This window comes from Carettochelys insculpta, chromosome 2 (assembly GCF_033958435.1).
Source record: "Carettochelys insculpta isolate YL-2023 chromosome 2, ASM3395843v1, whole genome shotgun sequence".
In the NCBI taxonomy this organism is placed as follows: domain Eukaryota; kingdom Metazoa; phylum Chordata; order Testudines; family Carettochelyidae; genus Carettochelys; species Carettochelys insculpta.
In genome coordinates, this window is record NC_134138.1 from 159,593,716 (window position 1) to 159,613,601 (window position 19,886).

The following is a 19,886-nucleotide window of genomic DNA, read 5'->3' on the forward strand; positions in this document are numbered from 1 at the left end:
ATCTTTTCTGCTAAATTCCATTGACCTAAGAAACAGACGGGAACCGATTGTTCCCTATTTCCAAAGTGCTGAGCTCCAGCCTGCTTTCTGACACATCCTGCCTTTCCTCTGGCCAGGGAAGGGTAAAAATGGTTATATATTTTAGTTTTTGTTAAGACAAGTATTTGCAGGGGTCAGGGAATACTTAGTTTTGGAATGTGGATGGAGGAGCTTAAAACACTGAGAGAAAATTCTATTCAAACAGAAATTGTTCACTGAAAACTGAAATTTGCAACTCAAGGTTAGCCCAGAGGCGATCGAGAAGTATTTCAAGAGACTGTAAACTTTGCTGAGCAAAGGATTTGCAGAGGGATAGCTCACTAGTTTGAGCATTGGCCTTATAAACTCAGGGTTGTGAGTTCAGTCCTTGAGGAGGCTATTTAGGGATTGGGGCAAATAGATGTCAGGGATGGTGCTTAGTCCTGCCAAGAGGGCACTGGAGTAGATGACCTCGCAAGGTCTCTTCCAGTTCTAGCAAATGTGTGTTAAATTTTTTAAATAGTTTTAAACAATACTCCACATTCATTTTTGCTTTTAGTTTAAGTGCACTATTTTGCTGCTGCAATTGATTTTCATTTTTAAAATAGCCAACGGAAGCCACATAAGCTTTAACTGTCAAATGATATGGTATTCCCAGAGCACTGCTGATATCTTTGATGATTCCTGCACTAAAAAGAAGTAATTTAAAAGAATCATATTAATTTCAGGTACATTGAAAACCTAGGCGTGCCGGGGATTCCATTTTTGTCAAATGGAAAGGGACAGAGTCAGTAGGGAAAAGTTTTATAGAACTCATTAGCGATAATGGAGGAAAGTAGATTAGAATTAATATTTACTTAAAAAAATGCACTTTTAACTGGGGCTCAATCCTTCTTTTGCAAAACTCTTCTATGCTGCTCCTGGCAGTTGAGGTTTCTGCACAGTGGAAGGCGGGATGGGGGAGTTGCCCACGTCCAGCACTGACACAAGTTGTGCTGGCAGAGGAGAAAAGGAGGAGGAATGCCAATAACAGGAAGTAATTGTGTGTTCTGGAATAGCCTAAGCAGGCAGAACTGCTAAAAGAAGCTAGACCTGCTACCATAAACTAGGACATTTGAGGCTGCTCTGTTATACACTGTGTCTGGAACATCACCTCTGTTTCCTCCCCCCTCTATGCATTAAGCACAGCCAAGGCACTCTGAGGATTGCAGTCAGAAGCTTAATAATGTTAAGAGAACAAACCGGCAGACATGTAGCACTTCAAAGACTAACAAAATGATTTTTAGGTGATGAGCTTTAGTGGGATAGACCCACTTCTTCAGATCTATAGCCTTTCCAGTCCAGACTCATATGTATAGCACAGAAGCCCAAAAATAATGCAATAAACACTGACAAATCAAACACATAGAACTGAAGAAGGTGGGTGGTAGATAATTTTGAACAACAAAGGAGGGGAAGCAGTTAGTGTGGCCAGCGGTGATTTGTGACACCTCGACACAGATTGACAGGGCCAGATGAATACTCTGAAACCAGCTATTTCAAGATAGGCCCAAGAAGGTCAATAACAGAACACCACTTGTCATTGCCTGTAGCCCCATTTCAGCCCCCTGCAATGCATTGTTAAAAATCTACAACCTATTCTAGATCATGGTGCTACACTCTGGAAGGCCCTATGTGACAGGCCTGTTCTCTCCTATAAACAACCTCCTAATATAAGGAAGACTCTCACTAGCAATCACAGGCTACATCCCAGTAATGCTAATCCTGGAACTTTTCCTTGCAACAAACCCCATTGCCAAATTTATCCACAGATTTATTCTGGGGATACCATCAGTGGACCTAACTATGTTAATTAGAAGATCAGAGGCCCATTCTTCTCTAGCTTGACCAATATTATATATGCCATCATGTGCCAGCAATGTCCCTCTAGAATGTACATTGGACAAACCAGGCAAACACTTCACCAAAGAATGAATTGGCGCAGAGCAGACATTGGGAGTCTCAATACAGACAAGCCTGTCAGTGAGCATTCAGTGGAGTGGGCCATTCTGTAAAATACCTGAGAATATGCGCCCTACAACAAAGAGACTTTAAAAGTAGTTTACATTGAGTGATTTGTGAACTGGGGTTCATACTCAAATTTGACACATTAATGCTGTCTATGAACAAAGACAGCAATTATCTCAAGCGTTACAAGGACTGCTTCACTTCCTTTGATGTTAATAATTTATCTTAGGCCAGATACAACATCACTCACCCTCCTCCTTCATTCTATGTATTTGATTTGTCAGTCTTCATTGCAATTTTTTGAACCTCTGTGCTATGTAACTGTCTGGACTGGAGATGCTATACATCGGAGAATGTGGGTCTGTCTCATGAAAGCTCATCACCAAATAAATCATTTTGTTAGTCTTTAAAGTGCTACATGATTGCTGTTTTCTTTTGTTAGAATACATTCTAACAGGGTTACCTTTCTTACTATTCAACAATTTGAAGAATTTCCAGAACCGGTATTTGCTCTGTTCCACCAAGTAAAATTTTATCCATTGGCAGACAAGTCAAATGAAGCTTGACAGTCACGAGCTCTGTATCAGAATGCATTATTGTGGTCCACACTGGAAGCACAATGTGGCTAGTACTGTAATAGCCTTGACTCAACTTCCAAGCTTTGTCCATTTGTATCTGTACTTACATATGATATTAAGGTGGGGACACTCTGTGTGGGTATGTTTGTGTTGATATTGTTGAGTATTTAGTAGTTTACCCCCCACCATCTTAAACTTCTGTTGGCCTAGTTTTATCTTGATGTCAATATGGTTTTACAAGGTGAAGGTAACATGAATGAAGGCAGTGAAAAAGAAAAGTATTATTCTCAAATAATGGCATTTATGTTTTTTGCATCTTCATCCCATTTTGTAATGCCACTAGTTGGGAGTATCTGGATATTTGTAATCATACTTCCAACCTAAAGCCCTCACACATGTCTGGGAAAAGAGGAAAAGAACTAAATCTGTATTGTTTGACCCAGTGATGACTAGAGAATGGATATAAAAATCATCTTTAAGTAGATGGAGGCTGTAAACATCAAGGAGAGAGAAGAACGATTTACAGAGATCCAAGCTGGTATAGCTATGTATGATACTATGAACTACAACAAAGTAGTATTTATGTTTGAATGAAGTGTCATATTACATTTAAAAAGATGTAAAATTAATCAGTGCTAGCATCAAGTTTGTCTTAATTTTGGCTAACATCCTGTAGACAATCTGTGGCAGAGCCAAGGACAGAAGCCAGCTCTGCTGAGACTCCGTCCAGTGCTTTAATCACCTGAGACTGTCCTTTTATCTCTTAGAACTCTTTGCTTCATTCATTCTCCATTCTGTGAACTGAATGAGGCGGGGATCCTTTGGAACAAATAGCTAGTAATCAGAGCAGGTAGGGCAGGCAGCACCACTGATTATTCCCAACACTTTCCAAAGTGTCACCCAACCCTTTTCATTATAAGGTCTGTTTTCAGTTGATTATAACTTTTGCCAAAATTAAACAACTCAGGCTGAACATTTGCAGGCCAGGTGACTGACCTCAGACTGAACGTATCAGGAAATTTCAGCCAAACAAGTTCAGCTCTTGGTAATAATAAAAGTACATTGTTTTGCCCATGTTAAAATAGTCTGGTGACCTTTTCTCAGAACAACTTTGAACATTGGCTGCCTTAAACAAAGGACTCCTTGTTTTATTTTCACCTTGGTTGAGACAAATTCTTTTTTTCCTGATTGCAGCTATGCTTACGGGTCCTCACTGAAATCCTCTTGGGCTTTTGCCTGACTTTTGATAGCTAGCACCATTTTGATATCTCATTGCTGGATGCTAATCATGGTTGTGTGGGAACTGCCTTATCCAAGTAGCTAGCTCTATAAGCAATGCAAGACTTCTCTTCGCTCCCCGAGAGCAAAGTCTGATTTTGCTGATGCTATGGCTTTCAGAGCTATCCCTGTGGCTAGACTACTCTGTCACCTTTCAGTTTCCTACAACAAAACCCAGAGACAGTAGAATTCTTCAGCTGACTGGCTGGGGTGAAAAAAGATCTAAAAATCACTGTTCTTCCTTGACCTCGTTCTCAGTAATGGATGGGCCGTGTTTCCTTATCCTGCACCACATTTGGAAGAGCAGGGTTGGATGGTGCAGTTTTCTCTCAAAGAACCAAAGTGGTGTGAGGGCAAATTGAAAAAAAAAAAAACTGTTCCACCTTCCATGGAGCAGGAAGTCCCCTCCTCCCTCTCCCCTCAGGAAAAGTATGGACCCTTTCTCCTTCTGGAGAGTCCAGGTGAGAGCACTGGTGCTTACAGTACTTACCCCATCAGGATATGCAAAAGTGTGTTAGGTCTACTGCATTAATTTCTTACCATACACCATAAAAGAGGACTATGTGATGTTGGTGGGTGGCTCAGCATAATGGGTCTGGGAATCAACACTATTCAAGGCTATTGTTGCAGAGTATATGCAGGCATGTGCTGTTCTGGGTACTCTCTGGTCACATTTTCAAACTTCTTTTCACAGATACAAGAGCCAAAAATTTACTATTTTGTTCAAAGCTCAGTGCTTGACTTGACTCCAGTAGGCAGAATCCTAACTACAAACCTATCACAGTCCTCCTTAATTTGACTCTGGAACCCTCACAACGGTTACCAGCTCGGGACATATTAGGATAGAGCAAGGGAGGGAAGAGGCATGGGTAGAACACACAGCATTCAAGCAATCTCTCTGATGACAAATCGTCCTTTGGGACCATTGTCACCTGGTACATGGTTAAAGCAGTCTAGAAATGCTCTGATCTGCCCTTCTGACTAGGCAAAGAACCAAGAAGCCGTAACTGGATCATTGATGAGCCAGCCTGTGCTGTGCCAGCACAGAGTGTGACCCTTAACAGTATTTTTTAAAAAATGTCTCTACAATTGTAGATTTTACTTTAAAATGTCCTTTATCAATTTTTGCATCATTCAAAAGTTTATAGAGGAGATACAATTTCTATTAAATACTGTAATCAGTTTAAGAACAAAACATAATCTTTTTATGATCCATGCGTCCTTCTCACACAAGTCGTAAAAGAATGCAATGGCTGTCTCATTATTTCAGTTACGTAAAAGTACTGCATAATGCACTAGATAACGTATTAACAGACGGTTCACTAAATTTGACTAAAGATCTATCTAAAGTGTCTAAATACCTTTGTAAAACTGGTCCTTTCTGCATTAGCATACCATTAGACTAGAAAATTTAATTAGTTCTCTCCATCTGTAACTTTTCTGAAGATAATTGTTCATCAGGTAACTTTAAAATAGTTACACATTTTCAAAACATATTTGCAATACACGTTTAGCTAGAGCTTTTTGTAGTTATAGCAAAAAACTCTAATGGATTTCCCCAGGGATGTCTCTGTGTTTGACTAAGTGAATCTGAAAGTTCCTAAATTGAGGGAGGGAAGGGGAGAGAGGCATAAGACCCAAATTATTATTTTAGGTAATCAGATTAGCACCAACAAAATGCAGTATTAGAGACCATCTGTTCTAAAAGAACCAGCATATGGAGCCTTAAAATTTTAAATTTTTCAGCCGTATTATTACTTGTTAAAGAACTAAGAAAACCTTTTGTTTTGTCACAGTGAATGCTTAGCATCTTGATCAATTGGCCCATAGATTAACCAACTCACAGTGAATTTTTCAAGTATGGTTTCAAGGCATGTTTTCATAGGCAATGGTTATTCAAATGTGAATAGAGTGCATTTCAACAAGTCTGAGCAGAGACAGAGCTACTTAATTGCATTTTTCCATGATACTACATGAATATTCAGTCCAAAGCCTACAACATTAGTAGACAAAAGTGAGGCTTTTAAATCCATATTTAATCCATTAAGGCCATGTCTACACTTAGAGAAATCTTTGAAATAGCCATGGTAATAGCAATGGCAATAGCCATGGTAATCTAACAGCAAATTTCAAAGTTGGTGAGATCCTTTCAAAATGGACCCCTGTCTGGCCGAGGAAAGTAGGAAGGGACTCACTCCATTGATTTTGTTGGATAGGGTGAAACAAAACTTCACTTAGGGTACCTGTATATTTAGGGCTGATTATAGAAATAAGGGGATTTTAAAGTTGGTGGGGTTCTTCTGAAAAGGACCCCCATTTAGATGAGCCGCATGGGAGCGAAAAGCGGCAATTTTGAAGTGCGATGGCCGGCAGCATGCTAGTGAGGTGCTGACTATGCATTTCAGCACCTCAGTAGTATTCTTCGAAATGGCCATTAGCATGGCTATTTCAAAGATTTCTGTAAGTGTAAACATAGCCTGAGTGGCATGATTTTACAAAGTGCTGAGCTCTCAAAAGCTGAAACTATACTCACAGGGAATTGCTGGAGACTCAGCACTTCTGATAAAACCAGACCGGTTATTTAATTGCCTAAATTTGGATCTAGGAGCCAAACTTTAGACTTCCATTTTTCAAAAAATACTGACACAAAAGTTAGAAATATCAATAAGTGAAATCCTTACCATCTCTGTGGTGACTCTTGGAATTTAGTAAGGAATACCCTAGTTAGACTCTTGTATTTCAGACTTGGTCATACCAAACTTGGAAAGGTCTCTTTTTTTTCCAAAGTTAATAACAATCCACATTGTGTTTTGAGCAAAAAAATCCCAGATATGGCATTTTTCCAAACATTTTCATTTACAGGAGAATCTCACTCCCCAAGGTTACTTATTTTTAGGAGAAAATATCCATTTTATTTTAAACTGAAACTTGTAAAAAGCAAGTTTGTCTGATGTGATTTGATAAGACTATACCCCTATAACTATGTAAAACAATGAAGACTTGAAGAGAAATGGAACTGCTTACAAATGGTGCCACAACTGTAATCTCTATGCATTCTGTGAATAATGGGTGACAGAACAAAGAACATGTTGCTATACAGAACAAGACAATTCATTCCTGAATAGCTTGGAACAGGATCATAAATGTAATCAAGTGCATTGATGTCCCCAGCTATTTAGTAATGATGCATCATATTTTGCTACAGAATTGTTCGTTAAAGAAAATATAGACTAGATATTTGAATGTTGTCACAAACAAAATCAGAACAGTTCTTCCAACCCATTCAAGTCATTTGTACTGTTCTTTCCAAAGACTGGGATCCCTTTTAGCAGAGGCAATGACAATTAAACATTTCTTTTAGAAAATCCTCCACTCATAGGACCCAGTTCAGCCCTAGGCTAAGCAGGTGCACTAATCGGAAGGATGAATTTGGCCTATATTGTTGGTGAGAAGGTGAGCTTTCCAAAGAAGGAGCTGTGTGCATATCGTGTTATAGACACTGTACTGTGTGGCGCATGGCATGCGGAAGGGTTGGTTTGTTATAGTCTCCTTGGAAACGTTCCTAACTTACAACAGTCTGGCTAGGCTCATTGATCAATCAATTTGCGGATTATTCAATGATGTAACTCTAATATACATGCAACAGAGTTTTGTGAGAGTATTTATATTATGGCTGAGCTAGCCGCTTCTCCACATTTCATAGTCACAGTTAATAACTGCTAGTACTGCAGTCATCTTCCTAGTTTTCATCTGAACTTTTAACTATTATTGAAGTCCAGCCCTAGATATACAGGTAACCTAAGTGAAGTTTTATTTCACCCTATCCAACAAAATCAATGGAGTGAGTCCCTTCCTATTTTCCTTTTCCCAGCTGCCACCAACTTTCTTTTCCTCTCCAGCATCCCTGAGCAGCTCCATTGAGAGCAACCTACATTAATGGCTGAATGTAGTCAGCAGCTGATTCTTAAAATTAGTGTTAACTTGCTAGATGTGAGGTCATTGGTGACCTGGGTTCTCTGACTACAGATCCGCTACTGGTGGGGCCCCTGCGATGGACCATAACTTTCCAAGCTCTAAGCATTGCTCCTCATCTGAACCAATTGGGCCTCTCAAGAAGACACGCACAAGCCACTGCTTCTGTCTCAGTAAGGGGTGTGTTCACAACTGGTGTAGGAGCTGCTGGTCAATCTCTAAGTAGCTGAGCAGCTCTGTTGAGAGCCACCCATTTGTCCAGGCTCAGATCCATGATTCCAGACTTCCAGATCTTCCAGGGAACAAATTATTACAGTCCATGCTGGTGGGATTTTCAAACCCTTCTGAGATACATGGAAGCTGCAGGATTAGTTGGAGAGTGAGTGAAAGTCCTTGTGACAAGAGAGGCTTAGAACACCACCCACAGCTGCCTAAGACGAAAAGGCTCTCTGACATCAAGGTTGCATCAAGCCCTAGAACGTGTTCCCTGAGCAGCACAGATGGCAGTTGCTAAGAGGAGCTGGATGTGCCACAGGTTTTGAGACTTCTGTGGTGCTCACTCAGCCATCCTGACTTTGTCAGTACTGAGAGTGACCAAACACCGTCTGTCACCAGCCCCAGTAGCGGTTCCTTATGGGGCACCAGTATCAACAGCAACACGGGCAGCTTTAATGGCTCAGCCAATCCCATACCACAGCTGTCTTGGGATCAATATCTCCACTCACCAGGAACTCAAATCTAGAATTGCTTGACCAAAGACTTGCCTGAAAGTCTTATGCTGGTGGGCTGCTCTCCAGGTTCCTGGGCCTGATCCTGCCTGCAGGGCTGTCATGGTACCCCTGAGGGCCAATGACATCCATCCTACTGATAGCAGAGAGGACAGCCCTGCCCCTGGGCGAGACTTGGAGTGGAGCTTATGCCTATCCCCAGTCAGATCCCATGATTTGGTAATCTTGTCTTCCCTTATATGGGGAAGAGAAACCTGGTCTCAGCTGAGGCACAAGCTTGGTCTCAATTCTTAGCAGGACTGCTGGTACCAATGCTGACGTCATGGGATTTAACATATGGCACATATGGGCCCTGTGGACACTGCAGACCATCATGGTTCTGACCTCCCCCCATGCACTCCAACATAGTTTGGCTTCTCTGTGCCTGAAAGGGGACACCTAACCTCAGGATAATAAGCTGCAGCAGCAGCCTCAAAAGTGGACCATCCATTGCCGATATTGGAAAACACCTCCTCATCAGTGGACAAGGCTTTAGCACTGGATCACACAACAGCCACTCCATATGATTCTAAAATATTCCAGGGAAATATGAAATGGGTAGCAGCCAGCCTGGGCTATGTCTAGATTGGAGTGGTCTATCAACAGAACTTCCAACACAACTTCCATTGACAGATCGCAGCCAAACTGCCAAGCAGATCACAAGAGCAATCCACTCTGTTGACAGAAAGCCACTGGACTACCCAGCCACTCTATGAGCAAAACACCAACTGAAAGCATAGGAGACAGGGCTGCCCAGTGTCCCAGAAGCCCTGTCTGTCCACAGAGGTCCCCCTGGAATGTCCAGACAGGCTTTCTATTGACAATCTCTGACAAAAGACGCATTATTCCTTGTAGGAAGCAGGATGAGGATGTTGACAAAAGTGCTGAGTTCTGTTAGTTTACTGTCACCAGAACATCTTGGGAATCTGGACCCTCCCCAGGTTTTGTCAACATACCCTCTAGTGTAGGCATAGCCCTTTAGACGCTGACTAGAGAGAGAGAATATGCTGCAGAAGGCACACAGTCTATTACTCATATTGGTTCTAGGCTGCGTAGTCATTCTGATGAATGCGGGGCTGCTGGTGCCAGTGAAGGTCACGTTACAGAAGCTTGCTTCCATAGCACTGACTGCAGGGTGGGTTGATTTGTGCGCAGCCTGTGTTAATGTACTGACAGTTCTCCTCACATGGGAGCGGGGGAGCTGGAGTCACAGACGGTGGTGCAGATAAATGAAAGAATGTACCAGGGCCATCAGAAATTGAACCAAAAAGATATGGAGTGGGAGAGCACAGATGTGTGTTGGAGGAAGTCGTAGTCCACCTCACACCTCCAGATGGGGCTATCAAGCTCAATATGAAGTACAACCTCTCAAGTGGTCAGTCGTGCTGTGCTTCAGTGCCAAGTTCCCACTGGAGCTCAGGAGTGAATTCCAGACTCTGGTGTGAGAAGAACAGCTGTTTGCTAAGCAATACTGCTAGGAGCATTCAACACTGTGGCCCCACCCTCCAGAGCAATGGCAACAGTGGCGACAATACACTGCTCTGTGTGGTTGTACTTGTCAGGAATTCTTAAGGAGCTGCAAATTGCAATTGAAAGTCCTTCTTTTAAAGGATGCTCCTTGTTCGAGAACAAGACCTAAACATCCATGAGGTCCTGTTAGGGCCATGCTTAGGTCCTTGATGGTCTTATGCCAGCCCTCAAGTGGTAGCACATCAGGCCCCAGCCAAATCACAGGTAGCTCCCTTAACATCAATACAAAGCACCTGTTTCTTCCAAGAATAGGCAGAAGATTTCAATGAGGTAGCCCTCAGCCAGGCTCACAACTTCATTACACAACCCTTCCTCCTCTGTGACAGGTAGCAGCTTTAATTCTGTGCCCAAGAACACCATCTCTCTCATTCTTGAGCCCTAGATATCTCCCCACTTTTGGCAGCCATCTGTCTTGTTTGCACCAAGTCTGGCCCAAAGATCACTTTGGGCCCATTGGGTGTCTGATGTAGTGGAGATGGGGTATGCAACTACTCTCCTGCTCCCTTCCCATCCATCTTCCCCATGCCTGGTCAGGGGCCCCTCTTAAGAGAATGCATTGGATCAAGGTGCAGTTCCTCCCAGCTTACAGTGCCATAGAAAGTCCCCCACAGCAGAAGGAGGGAGAAAAGGGTCCTACTTGAGAGAGTTTTTTTTTTCATCCCCAAGAGGGGAGCAGCTTCAGGAGATACTTGATCTATGAGATTTAAACGTGTACATCCTGAAACTCTTCATTGATTGGCTAGTCTGAGGCCACTTGGAGACTCAAGTACAGGCCAGCGGCAAGACAGTTGAGGGGCTGTGTTTGTGTTTCAGCCTGCTCAAATAAGTCAACCCCTGTGCCTGCACAATAATTTCCTCCCAGAGTCCATACTGGATACCACCGCAGCCATAGCCGGCTTTTCACTTCACAGTTTCCAGACTCTGCGTTACCTGTACTTCTACCTTCAGGCTCAGAGAGTGCACCTAAGTCATTGTCACAGGCTGCCAGTGGCTTGTATGTTTGTTATGCCTCACGTGAGCTCTTTTATACATGCCAGCATGTGTATTGTTGGCCTGCCTCCTGAGCAGGCCAAACTTGGACTTACCCATGTGCCTCCCATTGTTGGTTTCTCCAGTGCCTGGGATCATGGAAGGATCTCCACATCTCCTGAAGGAGAGTCCATTCAGTATGAACCCCTCCCTTTAGGACAATACTGAAAAGATGTCTCCATGGGAGATAGGAGAGTGTACACAGTGGGCAACATGGGCTTGAACTTGTGGTCAATAGTGGAAAGGGGTGTGCCCAAAGATTTGCTGGATCTGAGAACCATGGACGATGCTTGTTTGGCATTCATGGCAAATATCCAGAGCAATCCATCCCAGATGTTAGACAATGTGACTGCCTGTCTTTTGGCTCAGGGTGAGCAAACTTTTCAGGTTGGGCCCCACTTTTCATCCCTTCAATTAGCAGGATCCCCCCCATCCCCTCCAACATATCTAATGTAATCCAAACCTATGGAAATTTTCATTATATTCATATGGAGGACAAAAAAAAACTTTTGGCACGTGCAAAATGTAAACTATAACAATAGTAAAATATTTCAACATTTTTACTGAGATGGACAAGACTGAGACCAGCAGCTGATCATGCTGCGCCCCCACTTACAAAATTTCACGCCCCACATAAGGGCATGTGCCTCCTACTTTACGTGCCTCTGTTCTCGTTAAACAAGCAAGAATTGTGGCAAGACTGTGCAGCTATGTGAGAAGCAGTGCACCTGTGGCATTTGGCCATCCAGCACCATCAGTCCACCTGTCAGAAGCAGGAAATATATGGCAGACAGCTTAAGCAGACGCACAAGAGAATCACAAGTGGTCAGTGCACTGGTGGTATTGTAGAACTCTTTACAAAATGTTGGGCCACATACATAAATTGTTTGCTATGGCAGAGAGCAGGAATAGTCACCCGTACTGCTGAAGGATAAACTGAAGTCGAAGGTCTCAGATACGCTAATCTTATCCTGAATGCGTGGGCACTTCAACATGCTTCTTCCCCTCCCTCCCACCCTGCCTATTCCTCATGAAGGTGCTGCAGTACCATACTATAATCCTCGTTGATGTAAACTCCTCATGTCTGCTTCCAGTGATGATTTCTGCAAAGGAGGTTCACAGTCATAGATTTTAAAGCCAGAAAGGACCTTCACGGTAATTTAATCTCATTTTTTTTTTAATTTTTTCCCTCCACATCACGGGCCACAGAACCTCACCTCCCCACTTCTGTAGCTGGTTCATAAAGTCTGGTTGAATTAAAGTCCTCACACCTTGATTTAAAGAATCCAAATTATAGAGAATTCACTATTGATGCTTGTTCAAACCAGCAAGTGACCTGTTATGCATGCTGCAGAGGAAGAGAGAGAGAGAGAGAGAGACACACACACAGCTCTCAGCCTGTCTGACTGGGGAGGGAGGAGGAGAATTCCATCCCAGCCTCTGTTATGGCAATCGGTTATCTAGAGCTCACCAGTCTCACTCCCAGGAAGCACTGTTCTGTGCTAGCACAGAACCTGCCTCAGCCAGCATACCATCTCTTACCATTGAAAGCATTTGCTGTTGGCAGATGTGGATGGGCCACATGCTATTGTTGGTAATCTTATTGTACCATCCGCTCCCTATATTTATCAAGCACCCTCCTGAAAGAAATTTAGGATTATTTTGCCCCCATGACACTTCTTGGAAGGCTGTTCCAAAGCCTCCTGTTTTATGGTATGAAACCTTTGTCTAATTTTGAGCTTTGACTAGTTTATATTCTTTTGTACTTGTGCCAGCCTTGGTACTTAAATAATTCCTCTCGCTCCCTGGTGTTTCTCCCTCTGCTGTATTTATAGAGAGCAATCAGATTTCCTCACAGCCTTCACTTTGTTAGGCTAAACAAATATAATCTCCTTAAGCCTCCTCTCATATGGTGGCTATCTGTTCCTCCGGGTATCCTTGTTGCTCTTCTCCAGTTTGAATTTCTTGCTTATATGTGGGAGATCAGACTTGCACATGGTATTCCAGATGAGCTCTCAAGTGTCTTGTGTAATGGTACTAAAACTTCCCTGTCTCTACCAGAAATCCTGGGATTGCATTAGCCTTTTTCATCGCCACCTTACACTGGTAGTTCAGTCATCCTGTGACTGACTAATACAATCATATGTTTCTCCTCTTCAGTCACCTTAAAGTGGTTCATCCCCCCAGCTTGTAGCAGAAATTCTTGTTGTAGTTCCGTCAGTGTCTGCCTTTTTTATCCCATTTTTATTTCTCCTGTTTTGATGCTCATCCAGGTCTTGTGTGATGTTCCTGTCCACAAATGCTGCAGACTCTTCAAAGTGTTTTTCTCTTCACACTATGGTGATCTCCATTTTGCTCAGGTTCTTCACCTATGAGCTGATATTGCCCAAGTACTAGGCCACATTGGGGTTGAAGAACTGATAGCCTTGCGTGCCATCTGCATGTTTCTGACACTTGAGTCCATCTCCTATTAACCTATTGGCTAATATGGCTGCTGGACAATGCCAGAGAGAGAAGTGAAGTGATCTTTGTTGTCCATTGGCTGGCTTTTCTATGTATTCTCAAAAAGTAGTGAAAGCTTAATTCTGGACAAGAGTTCACTAAAACCTACATATCCCAGGTGTTTTGCTTCAATGTTAGTCAGAATATAGCATGCTGGAGGGGGAGGATGAATGATGCAGTGATATTATGATCATGAATGGCATCAGTTGCCAGGACACTCTCAACAGCCAGGAGCAGCATGGGTCAAGTTCCCAGCTCTTCAGTCAAGTCTTTTTCAGAATATCCAGTCCATCTTGAAGAGTGAATGTACTAACATCTGAAAGTGCAGGTGGGTTGTGCTGTCTGCCAGAGTAGGGGGAGAAGAGACCTCAGCAAGGCTATAACAAGCTATGTTGATTATGTTCAAATGTCATTTTTAAAGGCTTATAATTCAGCCAAATTTGAGTGGATTTTCATGAGGATGTAAAAAGGCAAATTGCTGACCAAGCATTATCTTCCTGCCAAATTTTAAGTTCCTGCTCTGAATTGTAGCAATGCTGTCTCTGCACAAAAGGGGAAAATATTAACATGACTAAACTGAAGGCGCTTTCCCCAACTTTGCTCTGTGACACAGCTGACCCATTTAAAAAAATAAACTTGTAAAACAATTCAACCTGAGGCAGAGAACAAGGATGAAAAATCTCAACCTCAACAGATGAAGTGGATTAAAACTGTTAACCATAGTCATTGCTACCAAATCCATCCGTAATAAGGCATATAAAATGTTGGTATGAACCACATGATTAAGTCATATGCAAGGGATGTAGATATTAATATGGGCACAGAGTCACCTAGCTCATACGTGTCTTAACTAAATTAATTTTTCCCTTGGAGTAGTTTGGCCCATATTGCAAATTTGAGAGAGAAACCAGCTCCATATACTTCGATTTGTTTTATGTTTGGCTGCTCTTTCTTTTACTAAAATATGTTGCTGATCAGCTTGTTATAACTTCCATAAAATAATAAAACAAAACACTACAGTGATGAAATCAAAATTGTAAATGAAAGAAATTCAAAGGAGCAATGGTTCAGTTTATCAAATTAACAAACGGACGGTTAAATCTAATTCTGAGGCTGACATAAAGAAAAGTTACTCTGTTAACCCTACATGGAATAGTCAAGAAGGAGCCATTTTGCCTTTGATCTAAGACCAAGTGAGACTGCCAAAATCAGGAAATAATCCTATGCTTAATTTTAACAAAGTAAAGCTATTAGAATTATTTCTCTGTAATTGCCCTTTTAACTCTTCTTCTGTAAGGCTCACTAAGGTTACGGGCTTTTGTTTCTCAGCTCTATTCCCTCCCTCTTCAGACAATACTGCATGATCTTTCCACAGGATTTAACACAGAGGTGATTACTAAATCGTACATTCTAGCAGCTTCTAGAATGAACATCCCTTTCTAACCTAAAAGCATCTATGACTAGATAACAGATCAGGCACTGAATATTTATATCTGGGAAAGTATAGTGTATGTGCTGTCTTTCTCCTTCTCTCTTCCCCTCCACCCCCATTGTCCTGGTAGAGAATTGCATCAACCCTCATGCCTAACAAAAATAAAAACAAGGGTGCATTCTTTCTTCTTCCCTTTTTCTTTTTAGGGGGGAGGGGATCTTAGGTTCACATGCCTACTGTTAAGTAGAACCAGTGATGGAACAGGTGGCCAGAATAGCCTAATGTAATGCATTCAGGATTTCTCAGTTTGATTGACCGGGCTTTCATTGCTATTGATTTGAATCTTCTGCCTCTTCTCCAGCTGGTTGACAAATGCAGGGAGGAAAGTGGTGCCAAGCTGGAGGTATTGGGTGACGCCAAAAGAAAACAGTTCTCATCAGCCTGGTCTTAACATTTATGCAAGTAATTTTCCCCATTAGTCCCCTTTACGTTGGTTTTTTTTCCAAAGGCCAGTTGGATGGTCCATGCTTGCCTGATAAAGTATGGCCCACTCCTTTAGCCTTAGGCAGTTTTAGGTCTTTGGTCACTGTGGTAAATCACAATAAGAAATTACTGTTATCTGGCAGATTTGCTGTGGTAACTAGACAAATGCTTAACCATTCAAAAGCAGGACTGTTAGGTGGTTTCCCTCTAGGCTAGTGGATATGAAACTTACACTTCGCTTCATTAAAAATAATCACTGACTTGCATCGCAGTTCAAACTCATCACACCTGTATTTACCTCTCAGGCTTTTACCCCTCCCCCCCGCCTACCATCACCTCTCTTGGGTGGAGTCCCCCATCTCTCTTCCTTCTGACAAGGATCTGTCCCAGCTGAATGGTTACCTGCCTCCTATGTGTTATTTCCAGCAAAAGGCAGAGTGCCTAAGCAGACAGGCTTGCTGCCTCTTGAGACGAATAGCAGTGTAATGGCCTACGGCTGAGCTAATACACAGCTTTACTAAGTGAGCAAGTTTTTTTCTTAAGGTAAAAGCACTATAGCGAAAATATATTAAAATAGTAAGAGAACTTATACACTTTCTAATAAGCTTAAACAGGAGTGGGCGGTACTGTGATTCAAAACTGACAGAACAGTTCACTCCTTTGGTTAACTTTACTTCAGTTCAAGCCATGGACATTGTACTAACACCATTCTCGGCACTACAAAAATTCCATTTTCCCTGAATTGCTGTATCGTGTCAGACTCCTCAACTGCTATTACTTTTCTCCAATCTTGATCCTGAAAATACCCAGATTTCTGGGGATCCAGTACCCATGGTGGTACTTTGCACTTTGTTGTACTGAGAGCCTCCAGTACCAGTGTGATGGTACCTTCAAGTTCTTTCCACTGCCCCACCATTACTAAGTGACGTGAAGGGGAGAATTCTAATGAAGACTTAGCCTCACCATCCGCTTCGTTTCTCCTCCACCCTTCATCTCCCTTGCCGGTTTCTTTCCATTGTCGTCTTCTGTAACACGTGAGCCTGTTACAGCTGGAAATCATCTTTTACAGCTGGGTACTATCAGATCAGTTTGCACAGAGAGAACGGATTTTATTCCAGGTATTTCCTGGTCCCCAGACAATGAAAGTTTGGGGAGCCATCCTAGTTTTAAGACTACTGAATACTTCTGTGAAAGCACAGAAATTCAGAATAACTCTTGTATCTATAATCTCATCACTGGATCATGGGAACTGGTTCTCAGCCCTGGACCTGGGGGGCTAGATGTTTGATAGGCACCTGGATACACAGGTTCACTGGCAAACTTTGGTGCCTAGAGAACTTTTAAGAGTAGTGCCTACAAAATTAGGTGGCTCCAGACTCAATCATCTGGGTTAACCCCACAGTGAGCTGCCAGTGATTTATTTACTTGCTGGTCCACAGGTATGGCTGTTTGCAGTTCCTGTTGGCCACGAACAGGATTCTGCAGCCAGCAAGTGAACTGGCAAGTAAATAAAGTGCCGGCAGCCTGCCAAGAACCACGTACATCTTCTTACTCACCCCTGATCCAAGCCCTGCTTTCAGGGATTAAGTTGGACTTAAATGATGCATAGAGTTTGGGCAGTTCCTATACACAAGATACATTTCTCCTTTGCACAACATTCCTTAGGGATGGAGTGTAATCTTACAGCTGATCAACTGTAAAGGGCAGGCTCTGAACCAAGAGCAGAGCAAGAAACAAATTGGGACACAGAGTCAAAGTTCAGTGCTTGTTTCCTCTGTAGTCTGGGAACTAAGTGGTGCTAGCTGTTTTGCTGAGGCAACCTTCCATCCCCTCCACACTTTGCCCAGTTGTGCTGAACAGGGAGTAGCAACATGATTGCAGCATGGGTGTGGCCAAGTTTCCCGTGGTCCCATAAAGTTTGTTTACAGCCACCAGTCCTGGCTCTCAGTATTCTGCGCTGTTATTTAGCTGTAATTTACACCTAAATGTCTTCTAAGAATAAGAAGTGGAAGTGTTGGTAATGCGGGTAGACTTCATTGACCTCTCGTATTCTGGCAAATTCTCTTGTTTGGCACTTAGTCAGGTCCCAAGGGTGCCAGACTAGAGAGGCTCGACCTGTAGTATCTTGAGGAATAACTGTTTTAGAGAGAATTTTAGTCCTGATGTTTCAGTGGAAAGAGATTAAGAACATATGTGAAAGTTTACATAGTACAGATAAAATTAAAAATATATGCTACAAGGATAAGAAGGGGAGAGCTTTTAATTTCCAAATGTAGGACTGACGTACAATTGAGCACTAATTATGTGAAATAATATGCACCCCTTCCTGTAATTTTATAGACCTTCCATATTAAATACAATTCATTATAGATACCACTGGTAGGTTGCCTAACTCTTCCCATTGTAAAAGCCTGATTTCAATTCCTTATAACTTTTTTCCGAGCTTCACGCATTTGGACTGAATGATTTCATGCCAGATGCCCCCCTCTGAGTAATTTATTCTAAAAATACAATTCACTAAAACACTTCTCTGATTTGCATGAATGAGATTAGGGGAAACTGCTTTGTTTTGCCCCTGGTAAAATATTCTGGTGGCCTTTTTACTGAACATTGAAACAAAGCAGTGTAGAAAAATAACTCTGGTCGTGTAATTAAAGATTATATCACAATGCACGTGCCCAAGGGGGTTGAATTTAAAATTGCACAATCAAACTTGAATTGGACATTTCCGAACACTGAAGTGTTTGACTTTACATTAAAGATTATTTGTGTGTGTGTGTGCACGTGCTAGAAATGTGCTAGAAATGATACGTAGATGCAGCCTTACCCTTGTAAGGTTAAATGTAGGTATTTATTTATTTATGTGTTTTAACTGGCAAAGCCACTCGTCCCTGTTGAAGTCGGGCATATACAAAATTTCCAGTATTAAGGTTAACTATTGTGAGTTAAGTGTGGAAAAAGCTCTTCATTTGGTACCAAAGAAATGTATATTCTCCTTCCTGGAAAACGGGATTTTAAACTGGAACTTGAATTGCAAATTTAACTATAGCTTTTGCTGTGGTAAGAGCTAAAATAATTAATAGACTTCTATATGCTCATTCACACACATGTTGATCTATGAGAGAAAATCTTCCAGATTTTCCAGAATTCTGAATCTATGTAGCAGTCCTCACTACCTCCTTTTGAATGTGTATATGATAGTTACACTGACATTAGTTTTGTCTTCTGTTTTAGTGTCTTTCCTTTACCTGCTGTTTCTGAAATAATGCTATGTACATTATTTAAAAGACTATTTAGCAGCAGTGCATGTTTATTCACTGTATGGGATGAAGGCTCCACAGGAATCTCAGACACATGGGAATTCCCTCCTTTGTTCTGTTTGTCCTTCCAGATCATTAAGGACCAGAAGCTGCTGGTGATAGTTGGAGGGATGCTGCTGATTGATCTTTGCATCTTGATTTGCTGGCAGGTTGTGGACCCTTTGAGAAGGACTGTGGAAAAATACAACATGGAGGTACGTCACCAAGACTAAGTATCAATAGCTACAGTTCCATATAGGCTTCTGTAGCTTTCATCAGGGATTAGGTAAGAATGCTTGATAATATGCTGAAAGAGGCCAAGTAGAGGGCTTCTTGCTTTGTTTTCAATAAAATGAAACTACAGAAGGAAACCCTACCTGCATTCAAAAGAAGGTGCTACATCTCTGTTGCTTTTAGAGATTTTTAGATGCTGTAAACACAAGAGAATTCTTTAATAAGAATCTATATAATAGATGCTCTTGAGATAAATAATAGATTATGGAATCCATTAGGCAATTTTTAGTAAGAACTCATTCAAGATAGCTGCAGAGAGGTCATTGCTTACACTGCATTATTGTTGCAGATGTTCAGGCATTATATTACCTATTTCTGTATTTTTCTCACTTGTAAGATCACCCTCCCCCTTTTCCTTACATGTGCACACGCTAATTGCTCTTATTTTAATGTCATTCCTGGAAAGGTCACAGTGAGGATAGTGGTGCTATCCCCAGTTGATTACAATGTGATATTCCTACAATTATAACATTTTGAAAGTAAAAGGAATGACCACAGGAAATCACATAAAATTAATTAAATGCCCTCCCTATATGCACATCAGCGCTGTACCTGCAAATGGCACACTAGGTATTTCCAACATGGGGACTGAAGATGTATCCATTTATCCAGAACTGATTTTTATGATTATCAATGAGAAAAAACAATTTTACCACTATTCCTGCTCGATAGCTGCAAAAATAGGTCTGTCATTCTG

The 19,886-nt window shown here is 41.8% G+C and overlaps 1 protein-coding gene across 2 annotated transcripts in view; it reads left to right on the forward strand.

The window, feature by feature from the left end:
• The window catches only part of GABBR2 (gamma-aminobutyric acid type B receptor subunit 2), a 776,613-nt gene that overhangs the window by 543,058 nt on the left and 213,669 nt on the right, over positions 1 to 19,886 (forward strand). For both annotated transcript variants that reach the window (XR_012644212.1, XM_074985985.1), the window contains exon 13: positions 18,988 to 19,110. Coding sequence is in view for 1 of the 2 variants with exons in the window: in XM_074985985.1 (XP_074842086.1) it covers positions 18,988 to 19,110 (123 nt within the window). In the remaining variant the exon portion in view is untranslated. The remainder of the gene's footprint in view (positions 1 to 18,987; positions 19,111 to 19,886) is intronic.